The sequence below is a fragment of the Dreissena polymorpha genome, chromosome 7 (assembly GCF_020536995.1).
Source record: "Dreissena polymorpha isolate Duluth1 chromosome 7, UMN_Dpol_1.0, whole genome shotgun sequence".
NCBI lineage: Eukaryota > Metazoa > Mollusca > Bivalvia > Myida > Dreissenidae > Dreissena > Dreissena polymorpha.
In genome coordinates, this window is record NC_068361.1 from 16502548 (window position 1) to 16511623 (window position 9076).

The 9076-nt window shown below is 33.8% G+C and overlaps 1 protein-coding gene across 1 annotated transcript; it reads left to right on the plus strand.

Annotated features, from left to right (window-relative positions):
* Positions 1-2734: 2734 nt before the first annotated feature.
* Positions 2735-7582, plus strand: LOC127839487 (uncharacterized protein DDB_G0271670-like; the record flags this gene model as incomplete). Its single annotated transcript, XM_052367881.1, has 4 exons — positions 2735-3095; positions 3181-3565; positions 6623-6807; positions 7500-7582. Coding segments are annotated over 4 exons (1014 nt in total), but the record flags the coding sequence as incomplete, so codon positions are not given.
* Between the last annotated feature and the right edge of the window lie 1494 nt (positions 7583-9076).

Consider the following 9076-nt stretch of genomic DNA (forward strand, 5'->3'; position numbering starts at 1 on the left):
AAAATATAAGTTTCAAATCTGTTCCAATTTTGTCCGGGTATACCCTTCCACGGCCTCTACTATATCAGTTTTGAAAGCATTTGGATAGCGTGTCAACAATAGAGATTGCTGCATCACTATGTGGTTGTATTGGACTGCTTCAAGTCGTGAATCCCAAGTCGTGCACTTCATGTCGTGATTCCCAAGTCATGGTCTCTAAGTCGAGGCTTCAAGTCGTGATTCTCAAGTCGTTATTCTCAAGTCGTGGTCTTCAAGTCTTGGACTTCAAGTCGTGGTCTTCAAGTCTTGGACCTCAGGTTGTGGTCTTCAAGTTGAGGGCTTCTAGTTGTAGACTAAAAAGGGGCCTTTTCACGTTTTGGTCAATTGACAAAATTAAAAAAAGTTGTTTCAGATTCGCAAATTTTCGTTTTAGTTATGATATTTGTGAGGAAAAAGTAATACTGAACATTTAACATGCTCTAAAATATCCATTATATGCATCTTTTGACGATTTGAAAACCTGAAAATTATAAAACGTTGCAACGCGAAACGATTGAATTATTTTGAAAGTTCTGTTGTTGTCGTTATATTTTGTGAAACTACGTGGATTTCTTATATAAAGTAAAAAATATGTTCCCTCAAAGTATGAGCACGGATGGCCGAGTGGTCTAAGCGGAAGACTTTTTACTCCAGGACTTCATGGGTCAGTGGTTCGAGCCAAGTTGATGGTAACTTTGTTTAATTGTATTCTTGTTTTTTTACTGGAGATTTTTAGGTCCAATGTTTAAATTTATCAATATAAAACATTTAATGACAAACATCAATACATGCTTAAATCTGTGAAAATGCCCCTTTAAGGGCCATTTTGGAGATATGGATATTTTTTCCTTCACACGAAAATTGGCTTTGCTTTGTTACCGTAATAAGTGAAAACTACAATCTGGATCCGATGACAGCTGACAATTAGGTAAGCTAGTTAGATTGAACTCAGTATTCGTATAGGGGGACATTTTGGAGAATATGCAGATTATTTCAGTTATTTCATCATTCAAATATTGTGAGTGCAATGATTACTGAAATAATTGTGAACTAAATTCCTTATCATGTGAAAACTCAAAGCTCAAAAGGTACATTAGCTAAGTTGGTGAAACTGTGTGTGTTGATAGAGGGTTATATGTGGAATATGCATATTATTTCAGGGAGGGGGGGGGTCACACAATACATGTGGAGGTCATGGGAGGTCATGGAAGGAAATAATGAAAAACTAAAATGCTAATCCTGCCATAATTCAAAAAAACTGAGGCTAGGTTGGTAAAACTTTTGGAGAATCTGTACTTACTCCAACAACAGTTCTCCGCGGGGTGACTGCTTTTTCGTCTGTGGCAAAGCTCAAGTTATTTATGTTATTGACGTTCGAATGGTCGTTGTCGGCTCGGGTACAATGTACCACTTAAAAGTGTATACATTTTTTTCGAAGTTTATGAGGTCCTTTCCGAGTCAGAGGCGACATTATGTGTGGACCCGGAGTGTGACCCAGCACTCCTACATAATTAACTTTGACTCACGAAAGTTGGGACCAATTTTGAATTATAGCTCCATTTTTCTTCTATTTCGTTGTTGCTGAAAGATTTTATTCAATTTTGGTGTGGTCTTGTGTTGTGGTGGGAAATCGAAGTACCTGGAGGAAATACCTCCTGTCCGGTATGGTTACCACCGACCTAACTCACATGCTGCTGGGAACGGGAATTGAACCCAGACCGCCTAGGTGAGAAGCGAGTGTACAAACCACTGTGCAAGCCGGACTGCCTGACTACATAAATGTACCCCAGGTACTTGTAAATATACCACAAAGTACCCCGGGTATGGAAAATATACTTAAACGAACCAGGGAATTCTAACGCTAAAAATGGTCGTTGACGGCTAATTGTTTCAAATTAATTATGTTCATATGTTAATTATGTTCATATATATATATATTTAACAGTAGTATATATATTGTGGTTCTTATATACATGTAACTTGATGAATTTATATTCAATTGAGATGTTATCGTTGTAATGACATTAACTATGCTGCCTTCTTATAATTAAACGCACAATGAAGTAATTTATTTATTATACACCTAGCTTACATATCATTCATATATGTATATACATTATAAACACGGGAAATGAGAGACTTCGCTATTTCGCTACATAAATGTATCAGGCGCAAAGATGTGCAAGTGTAAATGAAATGAAAGAAACGCCGCAATTAATACGAACACAGCAATTACCCGTATCAATTCATTTGATTACATGTATATACATATATACATATACGTACTGAATATGCCAAAACTTTATTTCTTGATACACATATTTGCTTTAAATAATTTAAAACCGTTTAAAAACACATTCCGACAAATCACTTGTTATGGAAGGACTTCATTAAAGTTTGATATTTTATTTGAGTGTATAAAAATCTAATTGCATCGTACTTTTCAAATCCATCAAAATGATATTTTAAAATAAATCATAGGCATGTGAAATAAAACATACATTGCAATTATAAAGAATTTTATTGTTTTCAATAATATTAAAAATAATGATAATAATAATTAAAATTGCAATAATAATAACAACAAAACCCAGACTTACGCAAACTACTAATACTACTTACTTTGAATACTATTACTACTTATTAGTATTAGGAGCAAGCAGTACTAGTAGATGGCGTAAGTAATAGTAGTGTTATTATTATTAGTAGTAGTAGCAGTAGTAGTAGTAGTAGTACTAGTAGTAGTAGTAGTAGTAGTAGTAGTAGTAACAGCAGTAGTAGTAGTAGTAGTAGTAATAGTAGTAGTAGTAGTAGTAGTAGTAGTAGTAGTAGTAGTAGTAGTAGTAGTAGTAGAAGTAGTAGTAGTAGTAGTAATAGTAGTAGTAGTAGTAGTAGTAGTAGTAGAAGTAGTAGCAGAAGCAGTAGCAGTAGTAGCAGTAGTAGTAGTAGTAGTAGTAGTAGTAGTATTAGTAGTAGTAGTAGTAGTAGTAGTTGTAGTAGTAGTAGTAGTAGTAGTAGTAGTAGTAGAAGTAGTAGTAGTAGTAGTAGTAGTAGTAGTAGTAGTAATAGTAGTAGTAGTAGTAGTAGTAGTAGTAGTAGTAGTAGTAGTAGTAGTAGTAGTAGAAGTAGTAGTAGTAACAGCAGCAGTAGTAGTAGTAGTAGCAAATAGTAGTAGTAGTAGTAGTAGTAGTAGTAGTAGTAGTAGTAGTAGTAGTAGTAGTAGTAGTAGTAGAAGTAGAAGTAGTAGTAGTAGTAGTAGTAGTAGTAGTAGTAGTAGTAGTAGTAATAGTAGTAGTAGTAGTAGTAGTAGTTGTAGTAGTAGTAAGAGTAGTAGTAGTAGTAGTAGTAGTAGTAGTAGTAGTAGTAGTAGTAGTAGTAGTAGTAGTAGTAGTAGTTGTAGTAGTAGTAGTAGTAGTAGTAGTAGTAGTAGTAGTAGTAGTAGTAGTAGTAGTAGTAGTAGTAGTAGTAGTAGTAGTAGAAGTAGTAGTAGAAGTAGTAGTAGTAGTAGTAGTAGTAGTAGTAGTAGTAGTAGTAGTAGTAGTAGTAATAGTAGTAGTAGTAGTAGTAGTAGTAGTTGTAGTAGTAGTAAGAGTAGTAGTAGTAGTAGTAGTAGTAGTAGTAGTAGTAGTAGTAGTAGTAGTAGTAGTAGTTGTAGTAGTAGTAACAGTAGTAGAAGCAGCAGCAGCAGTAGTAGTAGTAGTAGTAGTAGTAGTAGTAGTAGTAGTAGTAGTAGTAGTAGTAGTAGTAGTAGTAGTAATAGTAGTAGTAGTAGTAGTAGTAGTAGTAGTAGTAGTAGTAGCAGCAGCAGCAGTAGCAGTAGCAGTAGTAGCAGTAGTAGTAGTAGTAGTAGTAGTAGTAGTAGTAGTAGTAGTAGTAGTAGTAGTAGTAGTAGTAGTAATAGTAGTAGCAGTAGCAGTAGTAGAAGTAGTAGCATTTATGCCTTGCGTCTAGAAAAAAGGCCTTGGCAAACAGCGTAGACCCAGATGAGACGCCACATGATGCAGCGTCTCATCAAAGTCTGCGCTGTTTGCTTAAAGGAATTTCTGTAACAAATATTATAAATATAGAAATAAATATACTAGACATCAATTATTTTGGAAATAAATTGATCCAATTTAGAAGGATGGGAGAGTCCACTAGACATAAATGGGTTAATATTGTCTGTCACCATTTGGCTTACACATAATTTTGCAAAACGTGTTTTACATAAGATTTGCACATATGCGGCAGTTTTTCATAGAAATAATAGCTTTATGTAGATAACACTCGTTACAATGAATAATTACAAAACTATCTTATATATATATATATATATATATATATATATATATATATATATATATATATATATATATATATATATATATATATATATTGAACATAATAAAGGACAATCATTTTTGATTTTTTTCCTGAACATTCGCTCCCAAACTTCTGCCGAGTGTCACATGACCCCCGGACGATGTAAATGCCTTTTATATTTAGTGTCTCGCGAATTCGAGACAGACATCCCGTGTTATGTTGCACCAAAACAACCCCTTTGTGTCTTCATGTAAGGGAGATGAAAGTAAAATGTCTTGTCTAGACATTTGTCAACTTTAATGTAAGGTTATGTCGTCCGATAACAAAGATAATGTATGTATTTCTTAAAAACTTTTTTTTTATTCAATATAATACATACAATGTATACATGTATATGATCATACAACATAGTGATTGTACAAAGCAATAAATTCAGACATGTTATACAAGATATGCTAATATATATATTTTTTTAAAGAGAAAAGAAAAGAACAACTGAAGAATAGTTATGAAAAATGATGAGTTGTATAAAGTCGGAAGAAAGAATACTGGACTTGTGTGTTTTGTTGAACAGTCACAATGATCTTATGAGATTGAAAAAATAATATATATTTTAGAAAGATAAACTAACATTAGAGTGAATTGTATATAAGTGGACAAACATTATGAGAATTTAATCCGATTCCATTTTTGTTCAAAGATTTGTAATCTGTCATTACTGAGGGCTATTTCTTTCTCAATTTGGATTTTTAGTTTAAGACTATGGACAAAACAATTAAAGTTTGGTACTTGTTTTTTGTACTTCATAATAAAGATAAAATATTTCATCATTATAAGAATAAAATTCACAATATTATAAAAACTTGATTCTGAAGCATAAACATATTTTGCCAGTCGCAATTAAAACAAGAAATATGTTTAAAAAGATTTACGGCGTTGATGTTGTAATGTTTGCGACCAGTGAAAGGAGATGGAATGAAGCGACCGTGTATTTTAATGAAGGTAGTGAGTGATAATAATATATTTTAATGTATTAACAAATAAAAACTTTATATAAAAAATGAACAAAACAAAGTACAAAGAAACATATTTACATGAATAAACGCAAATATGGATTATAATGAAACAAAACAGATATATTTCCAACACCTATATATTTCCTTAGTATCGCGGGCTACCGCCCCAAACCCCCGCTGTGTCGATAGTGGTAAACAACTGCGTACCGGTAAAGTGCAATCTAGCCTGTTTTTGTAGTGTTTAGTGTGGCCGCTACGGTATGTAAACAATAAGATTCTTTTAATTGTATGGACATGTGATTTATGCTATATTGCTTCGTTAACTAAGGAGAAACGTTTCGATGTGATGTTTAGAGGATGTTTTGTAGCATGGCAGTTTTTTTATTTATTGTAATTTACATGTAATTTACAATATATTCATATTTCATTTTCAGTTCAAATGATATGCATCCAATGTTTTACTCTGAGAACCAGACTACCAATGTTAACGGTGATTATTGTATTATTAGCCAATGAACAATTCGGGTTTATTCATTTCGGATCTATCATGAATGAAGGTCATCTAAGGTCAAAAGTGACGTTAAACAGCTGTGCCGAAAAAAATACAGAAATTTTACTAATTACAGTCATGCATTTGTCTTACGTTACATTTCGCATATAAATAAAAACAATTTCGACTCTACACCAAAGTACTAGTCGCCGTTTTGGTATATTTTGATTATTATTTACGCGTATGACGCATGTACAAGAGGACGGACGGATATGTTAAAAACATATATTTGATGACGTAGTTGTACGCTTCCTTGTGTATCAGCCACACACGTGTAAGATAAATCAGATAAAGGATGGAGACAAAATGTTATTTGAAACCGAATAGCGCTCTAGGCGTCAGATATCTCGTTGGAATTGAAACATACGACTGACTCTATTTGACGGTCATTCTGCGTTGGCAATTTGGAAGGGACACAGCAGGAAAGATATCCAAATCGTGAGTATTACATAATTTTAACTACCATGTTTTAATGATAGAAACATTATGTTATTGTAATTTAAACACCAGAAACAAACATTAAGTTATCACAAATTACATAATTGATGTGAAAATTGAAAACAAATGGTGTTTAAAATGTTCTGTTATTGACTTTAAAGTTTATATATTTTATCACAAGGGCAAAGTCATATTTCTCAAAACATTCAAATTGCAAACTTTTCTTTCAGGGCACTTGGGTATACAGAGAAGATACAACCATGAGGGTATTTTTGATCGGATGTCTGTGTGTGATCAGTACGGTGCTCATGGCAACCGCCATTGACGCCTACTACGATATGGCTAGCATGTACGGGGGAGGCGCTGGGATGGGCTCTATGGGCTACCCCGGTGCCATGGGATACGGGTACGGCGGCGGTGCTATAGGCGGTGCTGGAGGCGGCGGAGGAGGAATGGGTGGAATATTTGGAATTCTCATCTTTCGTAAGTACCGGAGTGAACATGTGTTTATTATACACATGTATAGGTATATTTTATATGGTTTGTCCGAATTTATAATACACCCATGTCAGTTGATACCTGAAAATAATGTGGATGCCTTAACCCATTTATGCCTAGTGGACTCTACCATCCTTCAAAATTGGATCAATTTATTTCCAAAATTAGTGATGTCTAATATATTTATTTCTATATTTAGAATATTTATTATAGAAATTCATTTAAGCAAACAGCGCAGACCCTGATGAGACGCATCATGCGGCGTCTCATCTGGGTCTACGCTGTTTGCCAAGGCCTTTTTTCTAGACGCTAGGCATAAATGGGTTAAGCGTATTTCAGTACCCTTCGTGAACGCATGTGTTATGAGACTTGTTAAATGCAATTTCTACTTAAATTCCTACATCATTTATTTGATCATTAATTTCGTAAATATGGACTAAAAAATGTATTAAAGCATAGTGGGCCCTGTGTTTGAAAATGCAATCTTTTTTCATTAATGTTCCATTGTGTTGGACGATGACATCCATCTGGTTAATACGCTCAATATGTATTTTTGTTATTATTTGTTTCACTCAGCCAATCGTTAACTTATTTCTGGTTGTACCAGTTTGATCCATGTTCATTATTCTGACAAGCATTGAGTTTGTGCAATGTGTCTTGTTTTGTTCGCACGTCAGTGTCTAATGATGCGAACATGCATATATTAGTGTTTGACGACAGAATCACCATTGATGCGATTGGAGCAAAAATGGTTTACTGAACACCATCAATGTTTATAATATATTATAAAAATAATTAAATTGTATTTGCATGTTTTTTTATGATAAACGGATAATTAATATAGTGCGTATTGAAAGCTTGAATATTCAATCAAGTTTGTTATACTTGTAAATTAAATTTAAGCCGTCTCGAAATTAATTAATATATTCTAAAATTGAGTCTCCGACCCTTTCCCGTTTCAGTGTTCGTTTTCATCATCATCATAAATGTCTTGTTCGGTGGAACGGGTGGGTTTGGCGGACTCGGCGGGGGCGGTTCAGGGGGCGGCGGCAGCAGCAAGGGTGGCAGCAGCTACGGTGGTGGTGGTGGTGGCAGCAGCTACGGTGGTGGTGGTGGTGGTAGCAGCTACGGTGGTGGCAGAGGGCATGGCAGTGACTACGGTGGTGACTACTACCACAATGGGGGACACAGCTCATATAAAAAATAAAGTGAAAGTGGTATGTTTAAAGATACATTTGATGTTTTTTCAATACATCTATACTCAAGTATTTTCCATCCGTAAAATGCGGAATCAGAATAATGTAAATAACAAAATCCGTTGACTATGCTGATTTTTTTTATATTTTTAAAACCTTAAATTAAATTGATAAATATTGTAGTTTAATACAAATTCAATCGTCATCCTTCAAGCAATGATTGTGTACTTTTGCATTAGTATAACTTGTTTTCATTTCCTAATATATCTTAACTATTTTGAAGATGAACTCAAAGGAAAGAGGGACGGAGAGAGTTGGAACGCGTATGATTTTGGACAACGCAACTCATTTAAAACAACACTGTATTTGTTGTTTTGTAAATGATATTTTATTATAATAATATTAAATATGCATCCGCAGATTGAATTGTTATTCATGTGTTGGTTCAATTGTCTCGAGCATGGAATTTTTTTATTTATTTTTTTTCTTATAAATAAGAAAACTTTATTTACCTCGTCAATAGGTATGTGTAGGTCGAGACCATCCTACTCCATACCTTACAAAAATTATGTGTTAGTAGCAATTAAATACAGCCTGTGTTAGTATACAACTAAATGATTTGCAAGTTTATAAACAGCGGATGGAAGTTTATATTTAGCAATGTACAATGTATGCATGTATACATAGATACATAGTAGATGACAAACTTTGTGAAAGCACAGAAAATACAAGTAGCAACTATACTTTCTATATAACACAGGGATCTTCATACTTAATATGGAGATTTGTACTACACATATCATTGTTTTCTTTTGTAAAAGGTAAAGAAAGTGTAGATTTGAACAAACAAAATATGTGAAAAAAAACCACAGTGTATAGTTGAAATCATTCATTTCAGTGCACATCAATGTAAAGCAAGTACATTTTAAGTTATGGGTTCATTGATTAATAATCTTACAACTGACCAATTTGGAAATTCCGATCCTTGGCAAATGGTGTGCTTTTGAATTTCCCATGCTAGTTGAAAACTATTTTTTAGCCCTGGTGCTGTTGGGATT